The 23,388-nt window shown below is 41.6% G+C and overlaps 1 protein-coding gene across 2 annotated transcripts in view; it reads left to right on the forward strand.

Moving 5' to 3' along the window:
• Nucleotides 1-23,388, forward strand: part of LOC103459513 (protein phosphatase 1H-like) — a 136,409-nt gene that overhangs the window by 44,415 nt on the left and 68,606 nt on the right. For both annotated transcript variants that reach the window (XM_008401133.2, XM_008401134.2), the window contains exon 4: nucleotides 2,297-2,541. In XM_008401133.2, coding sequence (XP_008399355.1) covers nucleotides 2,297-2,541 — 245 coding nt within the window. The remainder of the gene's footprint in view (nucleotides 1-2,296; nucleotides 2,542-23,388) is intronic.

Genomic DNA, 23,388 nt, shown 5'->3' on the forward strand with positions numbered 1-23,388 from the left:
TACGAACATCCTTCGAATGCATAGAAACTTTAGCAGGGTCGTGTAACCTACCAGCCTACGGAGCTGACCTTAAAATCATCAGTTGTGAGATGTGATCAAAAAGTTTTTTCCAGGTGTGTGTGTGTGTTTTTTCTGTGAAAGAACAAGAAAATTTGAATACAGCCACAGGGCTTATGATGTACAGAACATAGAGTACACTGAACATGATGTACCGCTTGCTTCTTTCTCTCTCTCTCTCTGTGCCTGTCTGCTTGACTGTGTGGGAGCAAACTGTACACGTGTGTTTCACGGATGAGTACGAAACATTGGAGGTCCTATTTGTGTATGCATTTAGGTCCAGAGTGAGCACTCTGAATGAAGCGTACTCGTACGCACCACGTGAATGTAAACAAATGAGAACACGATGTACGCCAAAAACGCACGGCAAAGCATGCGCCGCTGCAGAGGACAGCACATCTACATACAAGCACCTTTGCGCAGTGATGCTATTTATTGACTCCCTTCCAAGTGTTAATTTGGAAACAATTCAACAGCCTCTTGAGTGTTATTTTCTTACACATGTATTGGCTTGATATTAGACCCATTGATTTAGATTTGCCGGGTTGTGTTTGTGCGAGGTAGGCCACCTGCAATCCTCCCTCTTGGCGGATTTATTCAACGCTTCAGACAAAGATCAATAGGTCGGAAACGGAGTAGGGAAAGCAGGAAGGAAAATGTGTGTTCATGTCCACTTCTTCACCTGGTTGTGTGTTTGATGCACGTAGGCTCAAGAAGCATGTTTACATGCATGATTTGTTTTTACATTTTGTCATGGTACAAGCTTTTTTTTCTATTTTATTTGAGCTTGTATGATTAGAGGAACAGAAATCGGAGCAAATTTGGGAATTGGAACAGTCAATACTTCTGAGTCGATACCTTTTGAGGTACCGCTGTTTGCAGAAACTTCTTGGGGATTTCAGGGTGATGAAATCCCCATTTGGTTCCATGTATTTCTTGTCGTAAACATTAAGCAGGACTACTTAGGACTCTCTTTAAACGATGTACATCTTCACGTCACTCCGAGTGCTCGAAAAATAGGTGTGTACTTGAGATCCAATTAGGCACTTGTGGACTTTAATCAACTAACACTATTTACTAATTAGGTGGCTTCTGTATGCTGGATTTTATATGGGAGTCTCGGAGTAAAAGTGACTATCAATTCTTAAAATTTGAGGCTGGAAATATTTCAGGTTAGAAAATAGAATAAAACATGTCAAAGATCACAAGCTGTTTTCACAAAATCTGCACTTGGTGTAGAATAATCCGGTCCAGATTTTGTCACTGTTATATGTTCTGGTAAGAAGCTGATCTACATTGGCCTAGAACCCCACCAAAAAGTAGTGGAATAGTCCTTTATCACTAAGCTGAATCAAAAGGCAGAATCAGAGTATACAGCTGATGAAACACTAAAACAGAGACATAATTTCTCCTAAATTCTGAGTGTGTTCTAAAAGTTTGCCAAGAAAAAAAAATGAAATCCTGAAATTTGAGTCTGGAGTTCTGAGATGGGGAAAACATCCAGGAACCCTGTAGAGAGTCAAAAACAAGAAGGAGCGATGAGAAATGACTGGAGAGGACAAGCTTCCTGTCTGGAAGTTAAAGACTTGAATGAATGTGTGATGGAGGAGAGGAGAGGAGAGGCAGAGAGCCTTGGCTTTAATCGGCTCCCTGGCCACCAATCATTCTAACTGAAGGAAGGACTGGGAGGGGGCAGAGGGGTTGGTTAACCGGTTCACACCAGGCCGACGCAAACTCAGTGCCCTCATCCCGCCGAGGGACCACCCGCACAACACACTGTCTAGAAAATATGCCTTGAGATCATGACCGCATTGCTAGATTGACATTTTTTCCTCCCCCGTTTTTAGGCTCCCGCACCTGGAACACACCATCAGAACATCACTAAACGTAGAGATGCACGTTTCAAGCCAACATGCTACATGTAGCCGCTTCGCTGCATATCAAATTCTTGGCCTCTCGTCTGCCCTTCCTCTCCCCTTTGACACAGTGAGCCCCAACCGGAAGCTCGGCCCCCTCTCTGGAGAAAGAGGCGCTTTTGTCTCTGCAAAACAGAGGCCTCTTTCTCCACGCTGTGCATGGTGTGTGCGCGTGTGTGTGTTTGCTCTGGGGTGACAAGTGCAGATAAAACCAAAAGCAATTGAGAAAGACGAAAAGACAGAAACGGAAGAGGAAGGAATTAACAACATGAGGGAAAACGATCCTAAGTTTGTTTTTTCTTTTTTTTTCTCTCTCTCTTTAGAGTTGCTGGTCTCTTGGCAGCAGCAAGGTGACATCACCACATGTGAGCGCAACATATACAGCGGCGCTTTATTTCTCACCCCGTGTTTTATGGAGCGGAGAAGACGGGGGCCCGTCGGCTGCGTCTAGACGCACAAGTCGCGAGCGTGGCGCCCGACTGTCCGGATCCTCCAGACCTGAACAAGCAGCATCTTTCTTACATACAGGTCATGGGGCGGAAAGTCAGAGTGTTGCCCGGGTAACACAGTAGGTTTCACAAAGGTTACGAGTTCCTTTTTTTTATGATTCTCAGGAGGCCTCCACATTTTTAGTTTCAAAGTTCCACACATTCCCAGATTTAAATTTACCCAATTTTTTTTTCTTTAAAAGTACAAAATGTCAACCTTGAAACTTTAAGATTGAGAAGAAAAGTTGAAACAGTAATATATCTTGCTTTTAGAGATGCACTGATCCAATATTATTGGCCCCAATTTTGGAAAAAAAAGGTTCTAGATCTGGTATCTGTCCAAGCCATAAGAGCACATCTATTCGGTCCAATTCTATATGCTTTGTGCTCTTGTCATATTTGTCAGTTTCAGTTTCTTTATTCATTTCTGCTTAGGAAACTGAAAAATCAAGGTGCGACACTTCTTGGCATGCTATTGGCTGGAATTTAAAAAACAGCAAATCCCAGAACTGCATTAGTTTGTCTTGGCACTGACTGGCTGTTCCCCCAAGCTTAGATAAGGGAAACTGTAGCTGAATCAGTTTCTACTGTTTGTATTGATGCATGTTAGAGTATATTTGGTGTCTAACTTACTAACATTGGCTGTTTAGAGTATCCTTTTTAGTATCCTAATTTTGTATGTAACAGTTTAGAAGTTTCCTAAGAAGTGTTTTCTTAGCCCTTGCAATTTTTTTTGTTTTGTTTTGGAAACAGATGTAAGTTTAAGGTACTGGAAGCCCACTAACTGTGTCGCTTTTAGAACCAGCTAATCTGGATTTCCACTAAATGCAGAGTTATTCACCGCAGGTGAGAAATTAACTGCTTATAACCTTTTAAAAATACTGAGCTATCCCTTTAAGGTCAGTGAGTGTACGACACCCCGGGGGGGGGGCCTAAAGTTCAGTTTACTCGCTTAAAAATTTAAATGTTAGGAACATTTACATACGATTGAAGGTTTTCACACAGATGGAACAGAGGAAGGTTTAAGTACCAATAGATTTACAACCTTTAATGAAAATCCTCTTAAATCAAAGGAGCAAAGAAGACACCCGAGAGGCCTCTACTTGCTAACTAAAGAAGATTTAAAAGCTTTTATGATTTTTTTTCGTAATAAATCTTCAGAAAAATTTAAGATAATCTCAACGTTATCTTAAAGCGCGCATATATCCGCTTGTATTTTGTTAGCTGAACATACAGAGTATGATGAAGGTTTTGAAGTTTGAAATATGTTGCACAGTGAGAGGAAAGTGACTGAGCCGTGCTTTTACGAGGAAGTCAATCAACCACACATTCTTTATCAGGCTCCAGTCTTTCCTATGGCGGTTCTCACCCAGACATTAGAGTTCAAGATGTGAACTTTCACCTTCTTACCTAACTCTAGCAGACAGCTTTCAACAACATGCTGCAATTTCACCAATTTCCCTTCTTCAGTCTGAGCACAGCAGTGACCTTTGACATCCATATCATGTTGGAAGTCATACTCTGTGTTCTTTGTTTCCTTTTTAAGATGAAAACAAATGACCTGTGTACTGTGGGTTGTGAGGGAGAAGCTCGTGTGGCGCGAACTCTGGCCCAGTATTAAAGTGATGTAGCAGCAGAGATTCAAGCATGACTCGCATTACAATAACCCAGATGTCCTTGCAATGTTTGATAGCGACATATAGATATTTTACGAAACGTGAATTGATGCCACTCTTTGATAACTTTGCTTGTAATATTGTTTTGCGAGGTTTACAGTTAACTGAGGGTCTACTAAAGTGAGGGTCTTCAAAAAAAATCTTAAGATATTGCTTGCAATGTGTGCCATGATTTCTTTAGCATTTTACAGTTGTAACTTTTTTTTTTCATTCATTGCTTCTTTCATCTGCTTTTGAAGTATTTGTTTGCGTCATTACTTGTTGTTTTTATACGGTAGCAAGTAAATCAGGTGGTAGGAGAAGCAGTTAATGGCATGGAAGATGGGTTTTTCCCCATTTTTTGGTGATCAAAATACAAACAAACTTCCACCTTTCTAGATGTATGTCACGTCAGGCAATCGCAATACAAACGTTTTTCACTGGCCAGCCAAAATGTTTGTTGTTGTTGTTCAATGACATAGTATAAAAGGGATTTTTTTTTTAAAGAAACTGGTTTTAAATTGCCAGAAACCACCTTTGTAAAATCAAACAAAAAAATGTACCTCATCACTGTCAGAGTTGTTGTGATATTACTGTAATAAGTGTTGAAAGCCACCCAATGCACAAACATAATCAAAGGCTTCAATTTAGACGAAAAACTGTTAACATTATCTGCAAAACCCGTGGAAAGTTAAACACATGCAGCTTATAAAAGGGTTATCTAATTTTGTGCAAACAACCTTTCAGTAGTGGAGATCTTCACCCACGCATGAAGCGTTCTCACAGAGAAAAGAAAATCATTGACCCTCTGATTCTTTTCAGTGTGATGATGCATACGGCTAGTTGTAAAAAATAATTTAAAAATATAAAATACAAGCCTGTTCACTTTGAGTGCAGTTTATTGTGACTTATTTATAGCAGTTGGTTGCTGAAGCTCAGTACTGTTGTGAATAGCTGTGATTTTCTGTTGCATGAGATTTCTGTGGTAGATTAGGGCTCCTTCCTTCCTTCCTTCCTTCCTTCCTTCCTTCCTTCCTTCCTTCCTTCCTTCCTTCCWTCCWTCCWTCCWTCCWTCCWTCCWTCCWTCCAAATTTTGACTAGAGAAATTTGTAGCAACCCTTGTGCGTGGATGTATGTGAACAAGGATGAAGAATTAGCAAATGAGGCTCGATAAGTGACAGAAAGTTGTTTAGCCATCTTACACGCTAGGATCATCTCATCATTTAGTGGATATCTTCTATGGTTTGACAGGCATAATGTAGCAGCAGGGCGGATCCTGATTGCAGTTTCTCAATCAATTGTTTTTGAGCCGTAATGGGCTTTCAATGGCAGCAATTCCTGAATTTCAAAGTTGAAAAGTGCAGGTATGTCGTTCATGTAAAAGCAAGAGAGCGGGTCCTGTACGTACCAGCTGCTCTGCGGACAGCCAGCATGCTTTCACATCCACCCACACGCTCCCCACCATCCTGCAATAGTCTTCCCCACATTACCCTGGGGATGCGACCCGAGCCACTTGTACAGTAAAAGCAGCGTCTCATGTGGCAGGAGACATGGACACATGCGCGCGCACGAAACACTTTGCCATCTGGGACTCATTTTCTCCCCATCTATAACAGCTGCGGCCGAGGCTTTCATGTGTTGTGGTGGCCAGCGGAGGAATGCTGGGCAAACGGCCCTACGTGCCCCAACAGAAGGTAAATTACAGGGAGCCCCATCGCACCGTGACCCCGGAGAAAAGGCAAGCTGACGCTTTGGTGTTTATGGACGAGGCCTCCTGGGTTTGATGTTTTTTAAATGGCTTGATCGGAACAAGCTATGTTTAAAACTTAAGCATTTCAATAAAAAAGTTGATTGAATACAATAGACCATTGTAATTCCGCCCAATTCTAATCTCGCTTCAATGCTTCGTCTCTGCTTTCTCCCATTGACTTGGATTCCTCTGGTAGAATGTCAACCGGCCCAATCAGCGAACAGAAGAAGTTGTGAATGATGATGTCAATTTTCAGCTCTGTTTAGTTTTGTAATCTGTCTTTGGTTTTAGCAATGGCAGCAGATGAAATGAAGAAAGCCATTTAGTCCACGTTGGCCACACTTCCAAATATCGAGTTAGCATTAACAGCCGTCTTGTTTGACTCGGCACTTCTCTCTTTGCAGTGGAAGATGGTAGTTTGCAGTGTAGGCAGTTTCTCGTAAGGTTCAGAGAGTCAAAGTGGGGCATTACACACCAGCATGGGGAGATGTTAGCCATTGGGTAAAATTGTAATTGTTTCTCAAAAGCCGAGAGTCCAGATCCTCTGTACTATAGGGCATCTATGTATTTTTTTTTTTACAAATTTACACAGTGATGTAATCCTCAAGGACAGTGCAAAAAGAAAAACACCCTCTAAAATTGATCAAAGTTCTAAAGAAAAAATTGTTTATCAAACACTAAATGAGACCCAAAGGGAAAATTATCCAATGCTGATCTTTGGCTGACTGCATCTCTAATCAAATGATTTATTTTGTCACAGCGTGACAACAACTGAATTACTCAGCCACAGAGCTATCAAGCATGGTACAACCAGTGCTGCTAGCTCACTAAAACAAAAAACAAAAACATACAAATGATTTTTTTTCCTAATCTGGAATGGAAAATCTATTCACATTTAGGATGTTTTAAGACTTAAAGACTGTTTTATAGCCCCTTGTTCCAGTTTAGTGGGCCCTCAAATGACTATAAATAACTGGTATTTTAGCTATCAGCAACTAGAAACTAGCTGTAGTCACTAGTTACATTCTGAATGAACATTCAAAAAACAATTCCTTACAGAGTACTCCTGTTGTTTCCATGTCATAACTTTCCAAACAGGAGAGATTGCATCTCTGAGTCTTTAGCATATCGATGTGAGTCCACAGTAATGAATGGTGTAAAATGGCTTTAATTAGCCTTAACGTTGTCATACGTTTTATTTGAACTGCAGTTGCGTAGATTCTCCAGCAGGGCATGTTTTCTTTACACATGCTAATGTGTCAAAAGCAACATGGGGATGAATGAGAGTTTCCTATGAGATTGTGTATTCCTACTGAACACAACTACTACTTTGCTGAAGAGTGACAGAACTTGAATTTACCTAATTCCTTCATGTTGAAGTGCTCCTAGGTGCAGGAAGTCTGATTTTAAGGATCATTTTTCATAAATGTAGTTTACCTACTTGTTGATTGCAGAAAATGATCATATTTAGGGCTTTAATGCTTATAAACTCTAAATAGTAAATCCTTTTTCTCGTCCTGCTTTTTAATGGTTGGTCAGAAGTTCACTAATGTGGTCAAGATCAATCATCTCTTGTGAAAGACATGATTTAAAATGCTGTAAAATTGCACCTATTGTTAAAATCTTATTTTCAATGAAGAAATTTCTGGAGAAAATTTTTAATTACGTTTACAATTTAGAAATTGTACAGTTTTTTTATTTTGTTTGAACTGACAGTTGATTCAAAGTTGTGTTTTTTAGCACATATTGCAAGTTAAAAATCCTGCTATTAGCATCTTTCTGTTTTGGTTTCATGTCCGACTGTTCAGTGTTTGGGGTCAATAGTAAACTACAGTTTGCTCTCAGAAACACACGCACGCACCCGCACACACACGCACGCACACACACACACACACACACACACACACATGCATGCATGCTTTTATTTCAACACGACCCAAACTGGAAGCAATAAAATGTCAGCAGTGAAAAGGTCAACAAAGGGCAACTGGCATTACTTTACGCATCTCTTCCTCTTTGTAATGGGGTGTAAAATCAAAGCAGATTGGGTAAGCAGGGCTTCCTTAGTACGGTTCACAGAGCTGTCAAATGGCAATAAGCGAGCCACGTAGTTAAATCCAAGAAGATTCTCTTTGAACACTAGACGTCCATGCACAGCTGCTAGTCCTCGTCTTCACTTAAAACTGGATATTTTCTGCCCATATGTCTTGAATACAGTCTTGACAAAATACGGAGAGGAGGGATTGGGAATTGCATTTAGCCAGATACTCAAAACATTTTCTTAAAATACCTTAATGGGGATAATTATGTATTTTTGGAAAGATTGGAAGATTAATACCTGAACACCAACTATAAAGTCTTAAAAATTCAAACATTTTAAAAAGACTAAGTAATGCCTAGCCTGGTAGGGGCACAAGTAAAGCTTGGTGGCCCGCCAGGCTTATAATACACTGTGGGAAACCCTGCCTCTATACAACAAATTGATCAAACCCTTTAGATCTACAATTAAAAAAATCAGTCCCTATAATTTATCTAGTTCCTGCTTATTAGCCTAATAAAGTTCAGTCATCTACGACAAACTAAATAAGATTTCTTTTCAAAATACAACAAAGAATATTTATTATCGCAACAAAACAGTTTTTTTTTTTTTGTATTCAACGATACAGGATAGAGCAATAAAAACGGTGCAGCAGACAACATGAACACTGCTGTCAAGGTTAAAATGGCAGCGGGTGTCCAAGAAGTCGGCTGTGAAACACACAGCAGCTAAATGTCACTCTCACTGGGTTTGATGGTTTCATAAATCTGACTGTAAGGACTGGAAGGCTGCACAACCTCCGTTTCCTCTTTGCTTTAGCGTCAGAGCTGTCAGGATGGGGGGCGTCGCCCAAAAAGACTGAAAGCCACATCAGAAGAGTAACTGAGTTGTTTGGGGAATAAGAGGCTTCTGCGCTACGCCGAGAGAAATTAGTGAAATCCTGGACTGCATTATTCTGACATGGAATATTACGAGTTTCAAATTGCCTACAAATCGGAACCAGATGAAGTTGTGACTTGTAGCTAAATATGTGGCGCTTCAGTTTGTGTTATTGCTATTTCATTTTATAGAACAGCACATATTGGCATTGGGAATGTGAAGTGGCACAAAGTAGAAGTAGAAACCTGAAAAACATGATTTTGCACTTCAGCTTCCTGGTTCAATTGCAGCTCAAAGTTACGGCTTTGTGCCATAAATAACCTGGATATTCCTGATTTTGGTTGAAACGTCTCTTGCTGAGACTCCCGTCTTTGTCGGCGGGGTCAGGTTTGGAATTGAATAATTCTCTGGCTGTATGGAAGAGAAACTGCAAATGAAACCATCAATCTCATCTCACTCAAATGCACAGTTTACTCATTCTAACTTATTACCACTGACTAGTTTCCCTGTTGAATATAATCATCCCCCATAACATGATGATTCCACCACAGTGTTAGTTTCCTACCGCTAATAGTGTTTTGGCTGTAAAAGTTCTGTTTGGGACGTATCTGACCTGAGTAGCAAACTATAAGCAGGTTGATTTGTGGTTTTTCTTTGTACCAACTAAACATAAAGGCTGGATTTGTAGAGTCTAACCTCCCTGAGCTGTGGGTCTCTGCAGCTCCTCCAAAGTGCTAGTTCTTCTATTAACTAATGCAGAAATGTTTTCACGACTGGATGTGTTCCTGGGTCTGGGTACAGTGAAGATTTCAGTTGTAACATGACAAAATTGTGAAAATATTTGAGCGGTATGCTTATGCAAAGTCGATACCGATGCTTCGGAGCTGAGGTTGTGCTAAATTCACCCTGCGAAGGTTGAAGGACGCTCAATGAGGTTGAATTCTCTGAGTGCGATTAACATGTCCTCGTTTATTCCATCAGTTCAGCAGCAGGAGCCGGGCCCCTCTGCGTCGGAGCATAGCATCCTATGCAGCATTTGACGAGAGAGCAGGGCGGCAGGGAGAAATTTGACAGAGCGCCAAGCCGACCTCGTTTTCCCCAACCTGGTGGGTGTGTGTGCGTGTATGTGTGTGTGTGTTGCAGTCACAAGCAGTGCCCGTAGCTTTAATAGCCAGCTTGGCTCACTTCACAGCTTCTGGATCTCCACCCTGCACTTAATACATGTAACTGAATCCTCGCTGCTGCACAGCGGCCCTCGCTGAAACTAACCCCGGTTCAAACACGCACGCCTATATGCACACATGCATGGAGCCGCTCATGTTTTGGCACAGATGCACACGGACTTCCTAGTCGGGTCTTGTGAGGTAAATCACTTTTCTTTTCTTTCTTTTTTTTGCTGTTTCCAACCCTCATGTCAAATATTCAAGCCGGAGCTTACAGTGGGTCACAGCGTATGTACTGTACATCCTGTCCTCATACGTTGGAGAGTGCTTCCCTCCATCCAATCAAGCCATCAGGCTGAGCCACGTATCAGAGCTTGTAAGGGGGCTCTGAAAATATTACAGCTGCTAATAATAACACCAGCGAATGTGCTGTCACACTGTTTTCCTGCCTGTCCGTCTGCGTGTGTGTGTGTGCGCTGCATGTGCGCATCGCTTGGCATGGAGGCTTACTGTCCCCCCCTCCCCACACCTCCCCCTTCTCACCACAAGGAACTCATTGACCTGAATCAGAGCGCAGAGCCGCGCCCCTCCTCAGGGCTGCTGCACAAACGCCAGGGAGCCTCTAGTGGCCACACATGGAATCACGGAGGAGAGGAGAGCATCAGTGCAGGAAGTCACTCTGGATTAGGCCTGCAACTAATGATTATTTTAGTTGTCCATTTATTCTGATGATTAATTAGATTTTTTTTTTAAATGGGTACATTCTGCAGATTTTTCATTTAAGCCTATTTTTTTAAATATAATAATAAAAATACACTAAAAAGTGTAAATTTCCAATAAGAAAATTAACATTTTATTGCTTAAAATGCAAATACATGGGATTTCTTTAGTGAATGCTTGATCATCTGCATCTAAAAAAAGGAAAAACTTCTAACATCATGTGAAAAGCTCAGCTCTTTCTGCTTGATATCAATACAGTGTAGGGCTGATCAATAATTGGATGGCAAAATGTGCTTAATTTTTTTTTTTTTTTTTTTTTCACAAATAATTTGAACCAGGTGAAGCTAAAACTGCAACTTAAGAACTTATAGGTAGAAAATACTTACAGTCATGTTTTTAAATGTGTGTTTTATTTTTTTTGGCTGAATTACTGCTCTGAATGTGTTGTTCTTTCAGCAATTGATCCTTTTCGAGTCTGTGTGCTCCACTTAACGATTAATCGATGACCAAATTAGTTGACGATTATTCTGATATTCGTTTCATCACAATTAATCGTTTGTATTCGTACATCCGTTTAAAGTTTCGACTATGTACCAATAATTGCTTCAGTATTGAAGCCATTTTCTGTTTCAGCTGGTAGCTAACAGTAGTACTATGAGGCTAGGATCTGACGGTGCACACATTCAGAATCATTCCTGTCTTACAGCCCGGCACTACATCTATCCGGTTTGTTCCGGTAGCACCGCGTCATTAGACTCATGACCGGCGGTGACACGCTGCGAGCGACAGAGAATGCGTGCGACCGTCCAAGTATCCAGTGGGTTAATCCGTCAACCGTTGGATGAACTCCAGCGCCAAACGGATTAGCCTTTCACTGGTCGACTGGCAATAAGGACGTCTTTCTTTTTCCTTTTTTTTCTTTCCTTTTTTTTTTAATCCTGAGGTTATCTGGAGAGAGCCGCGTGTCGGCATGCACTCTCGTGCCACTCTTGCTGAGGTTCAGAGGTCATAATTCGCACGAGTGGATGTCCACTTACATTTTTCATCCCCTGAAACAATGTTGCTTGTAAAATCGGAAGATGAAAGCAGATCTGTCAAGGAATATACTTCAAAAAACTAGTAACACAAAGTAACACCTGAAAAGTCTATTTTAGACCCTCTGATTTCTTATTTTTGCATATTTTCTATTTTTACACCACAGAGGCGCAGCTTTTATGCACCACTTTCATTTATCTGCCGTGGACCGTTCAGCCTCGTTCATTATCACATGCGACTAGTTGTCAAAACCATGAAAAACCCCAACATATTCATGTGGGTCTCTTTGCTGCTGTCATCTGGTGTGGATTCAGTGGGCACATGAGTGGGTTTCTTTGTTGCTGGAGAATCCTTGTGGGAATCATCACAATGTTTTGCATTCAGTGATGTTTGTGCCTTCCAAAAGCCTTCGTGCCCCTTGAACTATTCCACATTTATGGTGCAGCCACAAACTTCAATGTATTTGGGGGGTGCAGGTGCAGTGAAAGGAAGATGTTTTACAAAATCCCTAAAGAATCTAAAGACTAACAGTTCACCTAATTAAGCTTTCAGAAGCCAGAATTAGTAAATAGAGATGTATGGAGACATTTCATAATTGCAGTATGTGATACTTTGTAATTTGCCTCTTGTATAAAATCCCGATAAAATACACAATACTGTCTGATGTGGAAACGATCACTGATATGAAAACTTTTGCAAATGTATGTAGTTTGCCTTCCTGCTTGGACTGACATATTCTACAATACTTCAGCATTCAAAAAACATGTAAAATAGGACTTTACTATCAAGCGTCATGCAAAAGACGAGTGTGAAAAGATTAAAAACTTCAATTTGAATTTAACTTCAGTTCAAGTCTAGCATCATGCGGACTGAAAATATGGTTTTTGACCCGTGTGGTTATAAAAAAACAACAAAAGCTGCTTATTTTTGTGGTTCTACTTCTTACCACATCTGTTTTTAGGACTTTATCAGCCGTAGGAGTTACACTGTCTACTTATTGTTCACATGTTTATCAAAAGGAATGACTTGGAGTTTTTCCAGATTTGGATTAAAGTCAAACTGAAGGACAAACTCACTGTGACCTCAGGTCTTTCCTAGTCTTGTGACTAAAATACAACAGCAATGAATCAAACAAATTACTTTGAAGCTGGCAAACCCATTCACTGCTTCTCTAGGAAACACATTACAAGCCTTTGTTTTACTTGGCGATTTGTACATTATTCTACAACAGGGTTGTCAAACTCAAGTGCTCCTTGCAACTTTTAGGCTTCTTTTTTGTCCAACTTGCTTGAGTCGAAAGGCTGGATTGTCTCCTCAGCGTTTTATCAAGTTCTGCAGAGTCCTACAAAAGAACAAACTATTTTACTTTGGTCTTTTGAAGGAGAAATTTGTGAGACAAGGACAGTTTTCCTACATTCACACAGCAGGAACACCTGCTGAATCGTCCAAGTTCGAATTGGAATTGAGCATCAATATCTTTGTGAACCCAGCCTTTGAGGAATTTGGCGCTCTTTTTCTCAAAATATTTTTATTTTTTTTAGATGGTGGTTAATAAAGACGTCACCTTGACCAGGTAATCGAGTCAGACGGCATAATTTGGCATAATCCAAATTGTCTGGTTACGTATACCCATTTTGGTCTCTTCTTCAAAATGGAACGTCCCACAATCAGCCTCTTCATATAAAGATTTGGAAGCTTTTGTCTTTGGTTTGAAAAAGTGTTAGAGAAAACATGAAAGTGAGACAGAAACAACATAATATATGGTAATTGTTTTTTTGTTTTTTTTTTACCATTAAGACCTAGTAACCAACAGAGGATCAAAAATCTTTATAATTTTGTGCTTCCTAGTTGTATTATTCTTCACTGAGCATAGATTTTTGTTTTGTTTTAAATGCAGTTTGCAGGTTGCAAAGTTGACATTTTTTCAAACCTCAATTCTCTCTGTTAGCAAAAAGCCAGACACTACGTTTGTCACTAAATTCACAAAACTATAAAACACAACCAAACATGCAAACTTTTATTTGCTGTGTCATTGTCAGCTATTTAAAGTCCATGTTTTTCTCTGAATAGTTAGTCTGGATCAGAGATTGACAATTTCATTGGTCACTCATAAACTTTGGAGGGTCAAAATTCAAACTTTACACAATCTTTCCCTGCTTAACTTTTGCCCACTGACTCTGATTCCTTGAAATACATAAAAAAAAATTGTTCATGCTCTTATTTTACTAGATAATAGTTTCTTACAATACCTCTATAATCACCTAATGAGGAGTTGCAGGGATCCACAAATCTGTTCACAACTATTGAACACAAATTGAGTTACAAGAGAAAATCTGCTACAAATCTCATCCAAACTTTGCCACACTGATGATGAGCATTTTTTTTTGGGAGGGGGGGAGTGGGGCATGGGGGTCTGGAGTAAAAACGATGCGGTGCTTCCGCCTGACTAACTACCTTGACGACCGGGAGTTGTGCTTCATCAATACAACTAATTTGCCCAAATGAAAAGACAGACGACGCATTATTTCTGGCAGCTAGACGTGAATTACACAAGTCGAGCCGACTGCAGCACATCTACAGTGAAATAATGAGAACACGCTCTGATGCACATCACAGTCTGTCTCCAAACTCCACTCATGCTCCAGGTGTCTCTTCCTCGGCACAATAAGGAGAGGTGGGCAGGATTTTGTTTTTGCTGGTCATATGATGTGTTTGGGTGAGACTGGGAACATTCCAGCGCTCTGTGTACACAACAGCCTCGGGCCCGCTCCGTCGGGCAAGTAATTAGGACGGCCTGTCGCTTCATATTCTGCTGGATCAGACAGTCTGCTCACACACACACACACACACACACACACACACACCCTCCGTTCTCTGCTGCTTTTTATTTCGCCGAATTCCACCCTGAATTCAACTCACGCGCGCCCAGCTGGAGGAAGTAGGCTGTGATGCTGTGTTTGCCGGCAGAGAGAGCGAGAGAGTTGTGCAACCTTTAATGCCTGCGCTCTGCGTGTGGGAAATGTGTCACAGCCCAGCCGAGCATTCCCATTGGCTGCCGGGGCGCACTCCCTCCGCTGCTCAGCCCGTCCCTTCCCCTCCAAATTGGATACTCGGACGCCGAGGCTCGGTTTCCATGGCAACTACCTCTGCGCTAGGAGGAACTTCATGTAAATACACCTATTTCTTCCCCCCCAGAACCACGTCTTTTACTCTTCATCAGATCCGCTTTGATCAAAACCCATCCTTCGTTTTAGACGTTTGTCTTCCAGTTGTGTTTTTTGTTCGACTCCCCGTCCGTTTTAATGCACAGGCACCTTCTTTTTAAAAGGTATTATTGGCTCAATTGGCCTTTATTTCATAGTGAATTGACAGGAAAAGGTCACAAGGCCGGGAATCAAACCTGCGACCGCCGCGTCGAGGACTAAGACTTCCTTATGTGGGTTGTGCTTTATCCCTGCGCCACCACAGCCTCCCCAAAACCCATCACAATTTTAATGGCAATTCCCAGCCTCAGTGTTCTTGCCATGACCTCTCCTCTTTTTGTCATTGTTTCTATCAGGGAGACACGACAGCCCGGAGTCCCGTTCCCAAATTTAAACCCATCCCTTTTTTTTTTTGGGTTATTTCGTTGCCATTTTTGGGCAGAGCGCCCCATGTGAAGAGGAGCAGTAACTCATCGCATGTGTTTGAAACGCAGCGGACCACCAGGCCTGTAGACGGCACCTCGTACGGAAAGGTCAGCCGTTCTTTCCACTTGCCAGCCCCTCACGTTGGAGAATTTTCCACATCAGGATTAATCAGGACTCGTCTAGTAAATCACTCGTTATAGAAGAAGTTACATAAGAGATTAGCTTTGTACCTGCAGGTCAGCGCTAATGAGCTGCTGTGACGACTGTTGCCGTATTTTACACATGCAGAGATGTGTCAGAGTCTCATGACTGGGGTCTTTTTCTTTCTTTATTTTCTCCCTTTCTTTCCTCCATGGAAAGCAGGTGGGATGAGTCTGGACTGTTTTGGAGCGACTGTGAAATGTCAAATGACTTCCTGGAAGCCCGCAGCGTGACCAGCTTCTCGGTTGCCAAGCGGACTTTGCGTTGCGCCTTTGCCGGTGACTCACCCCTTCCGACACGGGCTTCTGGTGGATCTTTCTGATCGCAAATCAGAGAGGGGAGTGATGCTGATGGAGGGGCTGGGAGGGGCGGCAGGAGAGACGCACAGAAATCCCCCCGTAGCTTCGGCTGCGGAATACTAAACACGCGGGGTACCTCTGCTCTGCTGTTAACGCACGTCAACACCGACTGTTAAACCGAGATGTAGATTATCAGGTCACTTTCTGATCGCGAAGGATTGACGGCGAGGAAGGAGGGATGATGCAGCCAAGAGGAGAAAAGAGGGAAAGCGGAAAAATGGAAAGGAATGGGGGGGGGGGGAAACCTGCAGTGCAACACAGTCTGAATTATTCATCGACGTCTGAGTGGCTTGCTGCATATGAAGGGAAGAGAGGGAGAGACAAAGAGCGGGGGGAGATAAAGGGAAAGACGGAAGGAGAAAAGGATGAGGGATGAGGGAGGGCAGTGGGAGGAAAGACGGGGGGAACAAATGAAGGAAAAGGAGAGGAAGAAGTGGAAGAGAGACATGGCGTCCATGTCTGAACTCGGTGTTCCTGACACTCCAGTCACGTTTGCACTGTCTGTTTCCCTCTCTGGCACACACACACGCACACACTGGCACTATCACACACAACATGCAGGGTACACAGTCTGCAGACCAGCAATTGAACACACACACACACACTCTGCAGTAAAAAGCTCAACAATGTGTGTTTCACATTCATTATCAAGCTTCACACATGGGGTTGAAAGCAGAGATGGAAACACTGTTTAAAAGATGCATAAGAATGAACGATAAGATCCATTTCTTGTTGTTTTCTATAAAAATTTGGAGGTTATTTGCTTATGCAGACATCTGCTTTGCACTAAGTCAGTTCTATAGCATAACAGCCTCAACAAAATGCTGCCACTGCCATACTTCCCACTTTTTTTTTTCTTCCACAAGCAGAAATGTTCATCGTAGCGAAACAGTTTTAGTTAAAACCTCCAAAGGTAGAGGTCAGTGTTGCTGCCTGCGTTCGCAAACTCTTGCTTGACTTTATATTTTTGGGGCAACGGCTTCTTCCTAGCCTAGTGGCCTTTCAGTTCAGTTTCGGTGCAGGAGACGAGATCAAGCAAACATTTTCAAACATCATGGCTGATTTTCTTAACCTATGTCCACAGGTATGGATCCTCTTAGCTTGTAAAAAGCTTACAGTGCCATTAAATCTTCATGTGGGCTCTCCCCAAATGCCTTAAAGCAGGAATAATTATAGTGCAGGTTAACTTTTAAATTTGAAGAAAGCAGAAACAAACCACAATAGCCTATCTATCTGTGACATATCCAAAATACTGCCACACAAATGAGTAGCAATGACCTTTCTGCCACAGCAGGGTAGCACAGGCAAAGATACAACCAGGTATCAAGCATACAATTAGCATATCCATATTTGTGAGTCACAGCAGGAATTGCTTAAACTCGCTTCACCAAAAGTCACATGGGACGGATTATAGTTTAATGAGAAGTATTCTGGGGTTTTAATATTTCGAGGGGGAAAAAAAGTATACTGTATGTAGCCGTTTGACCTCAGAATGTTGCCACCTGAGATAAGTTGCCACCTCAAAGTCATGAATAGATCACTTAAGGAGAAAAAGGGAAACGCCTTAAAGAGAAGCGAAGCAGAGAGGAACGAAGGAGAGAGGGATGTGGAGGATGCAGAGGGCGGAAGGAGACAGACAACCCCCAATGCAGTCCAAACTTTATTTTTGTCCCTGACGCATCGCCTCACACACTTAAATGATAAAACGATATCATTTAAGTGTGTGTCGAGCTCAAAGTTCCCCCAGATTATCCGCTGAGTCAATTTTGCTGCTAATTCACCCATTTACACATGTGACGCTTTCATTTATCTGTTCATCTCTAATCAGCACACGCAGACAGCTGAGGCTTTATGCAAATATGCATGTTGCTCTACACAACATGCTGCAGCTTTCCCCCGCACATCGAGTCACACCTACAACAAATTTAGTGACTTTAGCACAGAGATGGTGTTTTTAAATTTAATTGCTCTAAACAAGGTTATCTGAGTCCTTCAGTTCAATATGCAGCAGAGGAGGGAGGGAGGTTATTTGAGGAGAACTGCAAGCAGCAGGGAAAACTAGATTGTCCCTGTATGCACCCATTCTGCTCAATATGAAATAAAAACTAAAGGTCTTCTGACCGGAAAGTGATGCAATTACATCAATATTGCGGTCTTTTCTGCATTTTTAAAAATCATGCCATTTTAATTTAGTGGTATCAGAGTAAGAAGTGAATATGCACAACGGACTAGATTCTTTTCCAATTCTTTTAAGCCCATAATCAGTTCACCTTTTACACTTGATGACTTAATGTCCAGCAAATTCCTACGAGAACAGAGAAACTTGATGGTGAAAATAACAATGTGAAGGTCTTTCTGGTCTGGAAATTTCAGATTCCACAAGAACTCAATTTCAGAAGGTCAGTCCTGCTCACTTAATTAAATCCTGGGTTTATTTTGCTCACACTCCGAGAAAACCTAAATAATTAGTAGAAAACTGCAGCTGATTTACTTTAGAACCTCCATGCATGGAGTTATGAGCGTAACCATCAAAATCACGGTTTTATTCCTCTTTCATTAGATTCATTGCACAGGAGTCACATTTCCATCGGTATTCCAATCTGCATTTCAAGAAACAGGAAATATTCGCAGGTCCTGGTCCAGACCAGCGTAAAACGTCAACCCCAATCATCTTGCATCCTCACATGCTTTTTTTCCTCCCACAGTCTTCTCTCCTCAACGCAGCTGAAAATATTAACGGTACAAATTGGACGACGCGTTTCACAGCTGTGCTATTCACAGAATCTGAAGAGTTCTCTGAATCCTCTCATCACAATCTGATCTTTGTTTCTTGTTATTAAGAGTAAAAAAAAGACCCGAAATGTTCCTTGATTCACAAAACTATTTCCTCATCTTCGGTTACATCGCCACATTCATCCCGAACAAAAACTCTCAGCTGAGCTTGGTTTCCGTGACAACCACGTGTATAGACACACATTTTTGTACAGGATAAAAAAAAAAAAGTTCCAGGAAAGGAGAGAGGTGAGCAAAATGTTTTCAGGAAACGCATTCCTTCTGAATAATTTTCTACCTGGAATTATATAAAGAAGCTTTAGTCTAAACTTGCTGCTCTGCTTCAGGAGACAGAAGCACATCCTTATCATTTTGGTGCAATGAGTCATTCATAGTCCTGGAAAATAAATATTAGTCTTTGGTTCTGATTATATAGTGGGAGTTCCAGTAAAATAAAAGCTTCATAGGTGAGGCTACCAGGTAAAATGCAGCATTTACTTTGAAACGGGTTGCTGATCCGATCTCAAACGGGTTCTGTGAATGGATTAACAATACACAAATTGGTTAAAAAAATGTAAAAAAAAATTTCGCCCCTTCCTTTGCTTGCTTTCCTCCCGAAGCCCAGCAGTGCTTTACACATCCGCTGTCACTCTGTGGCATTTCACTAATGTGTTGGTCACGACTCCTCTCTTCTCCTCCCCATCCTCTGCGCTCTCTTCTTTTTCATCACCCCAGACCAAAAAAAATATCTCTTCTCTCTCTCTCTCATGCCTGCTTGTTTCCCTTCCCAGGCTGTCTGTTCCAATAAGAATTTGTTCTCAGATGGGGCCGCCTTGTTAAGCAAAGGTTGCATGAAAAATAAATAAGGCTCTTAATTGTAAACAGAAAAAGCAGGTCAGCCTTTTGCAAGCTCCCTGCATATTTAGAGGTGTTTGTATGAGCCTGACGCTTGAAATGGAGTGCAACACTAAGTGTGTTTTCACACCGGATAGTTCGGTAGGGACCAAAAATTGCAATGTTTGTTACATTTTCGGCTGGCGCCGTTCTCTTTCGCGCTGCACTGTCGAACGAACCGAGCTCCGTGACAAACCTGTTCCACCCCTCACCTGAGGTGGCGCTGCCCCAAGAACCGCTGAAGGAAACTACTCAAAAACATACGAAGACTCAAGCGCATGTTCCTCCTTCATAAAATGGCAACAAAAATGGAGCTGCGTCAGATTTTAGCGGTCGTAGGATTTGTCTTACCGCTGGCAAAACACCATGAGGCATTTCTCCCACCAGCGCTAAATGTTTTTTGTTGTATTCACCCAGAATACCTTGCGCGATAGTCCACTTCCTGCTTTTGGAGCAGGTCTGCGATCTGCTTGGCGTTCGCATATGCATTTGAATCTCACAAATCACTTCAAGCGAACCAAGAATGACCAAAGTTTGCGTTTTTTCATCAGGGTTAGATTGCGCATTCACATGTCCAAAACCAAAACAGAATTTGGTAACACTTTATTTGAAGGGGGGGGTGAATAAGACTGTCATGACACTGTCATAAACATGACATAACACATGTCATGAACATGAATAAGCCTTCGTGAATATTTATGACTGTTGTCATAAAGCGTCATTCGGTAAATCGTGACACTTTTAATACAAAGTTGACATTATTCAAAATGTCTTTGTTATGACAACTTGACATTAACCAATAAAWCATTACTGTTTAAACTTTACCTTTAATAACATAAAGATACCTAATTTTTAAAGTGCAAAGAAAGACATTTTGAATAATGTCAACTTTGTATTAAAAGTGTCATGATGATGTTTATGACAGTGTCATAAACTTATTCACCCCCCTTCAAATAAAGTGTTACCCAGAATTCCTACGCAAACTAAACGAGGCTGGTGTGACTACACGTATATAGAGGAGGACCTAGACCTAAAGTGCACAGCCCAAAATATACACCTTACTGACAGAAAATTAAACACTCAATACACAATGACTTAAATGTATCTCCTATCTGATCAAACGTTTGATTTCATCAGAACTTTGTATCTGATGACACAAGTAACCTTCCTCGGAAACAGGCGATGTCAGTGTTGCAAATTTTTTCTCTAGAAACTTCTCCTTTTGTATTTTTTGTAGCTTTCTGCTGAAATTTTGCAAGAACGGTTGTGTTTAGTTTGACACCACTGCTGTTGGGTGTTTCAAAAGAAGGCTAGAGTCCTCAAGGATTGATGTCCTACACCTCAGAGATGTGTCCAACACACCACCATCAAGTGGCTCATGCAATTTTATCACCAGCTGTTTTCTTGCATAACTTTGGAGCAACAATCTTGGCACAAAAAGATCAGCACAAAAGTAAAAAAAAAAAACAATAAGCCTGCTAATCATAATCCGTTCTATCAATCAATTCATTATTCTATACATTATAGTTTACTTTGTAGAGATTAGTTTAGGAGTGAAACCTCTAGCCTATTCAGAGGAATCCCAAGTTTTTCCTACGCTAATGGTGGAGTTCCACCACGAGGTTCTAGGTTTGGATGCATGCATCACCATTAGAAGCTTGAAATGAAATCTCTACATGTGTCTGGGAATTTGTTTGTTCGGTCACGATCCAATGCAGACAGACCAGAAAAATCAAGAGTATTTGGGCTTTGCTTTTTCTCTGCCACTAAATACAGGAGCAGTGATCGTGTTACGGCAGACAACGTTGTCTCCTGTCTGTCCATCTCCTGCTCCAATCTGTAATACATATGATCAAGACAACAAGATCTCCTAAAAACTGAGGCTTTAAGGCAGAGACTGGCCCCTGGTATGGAGAGAGCAGGAGCGATCCTTATTGAGTTTTGTTTTAGTCACCGTAATTTACAGCTAAATGTCACATTCTTGTAAATTTTCCAACCACTTCTGAGATTTACAGATCAACATTAAAGATAAAAACGAGGGATAGCGAGAAGAGAAGAGAAGAGAAGAGAAGAGAAGAGAAGAGAAGAGAAGAGAAGAGAAGAGAAGAGAAGAGAAGAGAGACAGCTATAATGAACTTTTGACCTGCCAAGAGTTGATAACCACTCCGGGTGACTCATGTCTGAAGATCAAACAGCTGCATATATAAAGCTCAAATGTCTCCACTGATGGACGGGAGGGTCCATTAGCTTAGCTTGTTTTGTCCTTATAAGGCCATCTTAATATTCTTTTTCTTAAGTCTAAGTCATTTCAGTTAAGACCATGATCCTACCATATGAGCGAGCTCTAATCCAAACACTGCGGTAGCCACTCTACAGCATGACTGAGCCTTTATTACACTAGACAGTCCCCGCGGAGCGTGCGTTTCTAAATGTTAGTGAGTGTGTCATAACAGTCGGCGCCTGTGTTAAATGTACAGCGGCTCCATGCATCAAGCTGTTTTCTTGCATGCATTTTTTTGCCTTTAGCCATATGCATATGCAAGGTGCTGGAAATATGTGTGTGCGCGGTTCTGTGTGTGGGTGCGTGTGTGTGTGTTTGTGTGTGTGTGTGCGCACGTGGAACAGGCTTTGCTTCCAGCATGCGTGTGGTTGGAGCTTATTACAGCAGATGACTCCTGTGGAGTGGCCTGTAGCCAGTGAGATACGGGTGTCCATCACTGCTCTTCCTCCTGCTGAGCTAACCAGACGCAGTCTGTCACTTAGCGGCAGCGGAGGATTCTCAACTGTTCTCGACTGAGGCGGACATCTTCAACTTTTTCACATGTTGTAGCACTTTAACAATAGACCTCAATGTATTTTATTTCAGTTTTTTGCAATTTTTAAAATAAAACTGTATAAAGCGTGGCATGCAGCTCCCAATCAGTACTATCCACAGAGTGTTTGTGTGCTATCTAATCTAGCTAACTAACTAGCTTGCTAGATCTTTCTAGCAAGCTTGCTATCTATCTTCTCGGCACTTTGTCACGTTCATGCGAATACAAACTCCACTGAGAGAATTTACTTGAAACATCAAATGAATCACTGACATGCTGGGTTTCTTTCGTTTTATTTTATTTTAGGCTTCAATGGTTTCGGTGTCAGTCTAACAGATGCTGATGACCTTGGTATTGAAAGTAGGGAATGTTAAAGCGAAAACTGGGGTACTACTAGTTTGCAGAGCAACATGGCTGCTGCTTTCAGCAATGTTTTGGTAGGTTAAAAGGTCCGAACCATTTTTTTTATTTCTTCCTCCCGTTCGTCGATCCATTTATCTACCCATCCATCACTTTCTGCCATTTGCTATCTTTCCCTCTAAATCGCCCCCATTCCTTTTTTACGGTAACCTCTTGGTAACCTCTCTGAGGAGGGGAATGTCAGCACTCACTGGCATTTACGGCCTATTCCCACTACACTAATATGACCTTATTACACCTTGGTCAAGGGTCACGTTGTGCGTCCGGTTATGCGTTTGTGTGTTTGCAAGGGGGTGGGTCCCCACCTGATGGCTGTGAATCTGATCAATTATCTGAGAGGGGTAGCTGTTACTCCACAGATGCAGATGAGACCTCTTCCCACCAAACCCCCCTTGTGATTACTATAGGCGTCGTCAGGTGAAAGCATTTTATGAACGTATTGATCAGTCGACTGTCCAGTGTAAACACAGAGCTGCTGCATTATGTATGGGGGAAATATGTCAATGACCGAAAACATTGTGCAGACATGATGGTGAACGTCTCCAATCCCCACTGAGTGTTTCTTTTTTATACGTTCTGTTAACATTGTGGAAGTGAAC

The sequence above is a fragment of the Poecilia reticulata genome, linkage group LG23 (assembly GCF_000633615.1).
Source record: "Poecilia reticulata strain Guanapo linkage group LG23, Guppy_female_1.0+MT, whole genome shotgun sequence".
Taxonomy (NCBI): domain Eukaryota; kingdom Metazoa; phylum Chordata; class Actinopteri; order Cyprinodontiformes; family Poeciliidae; genus Poecilia; species Poecilia reticulata.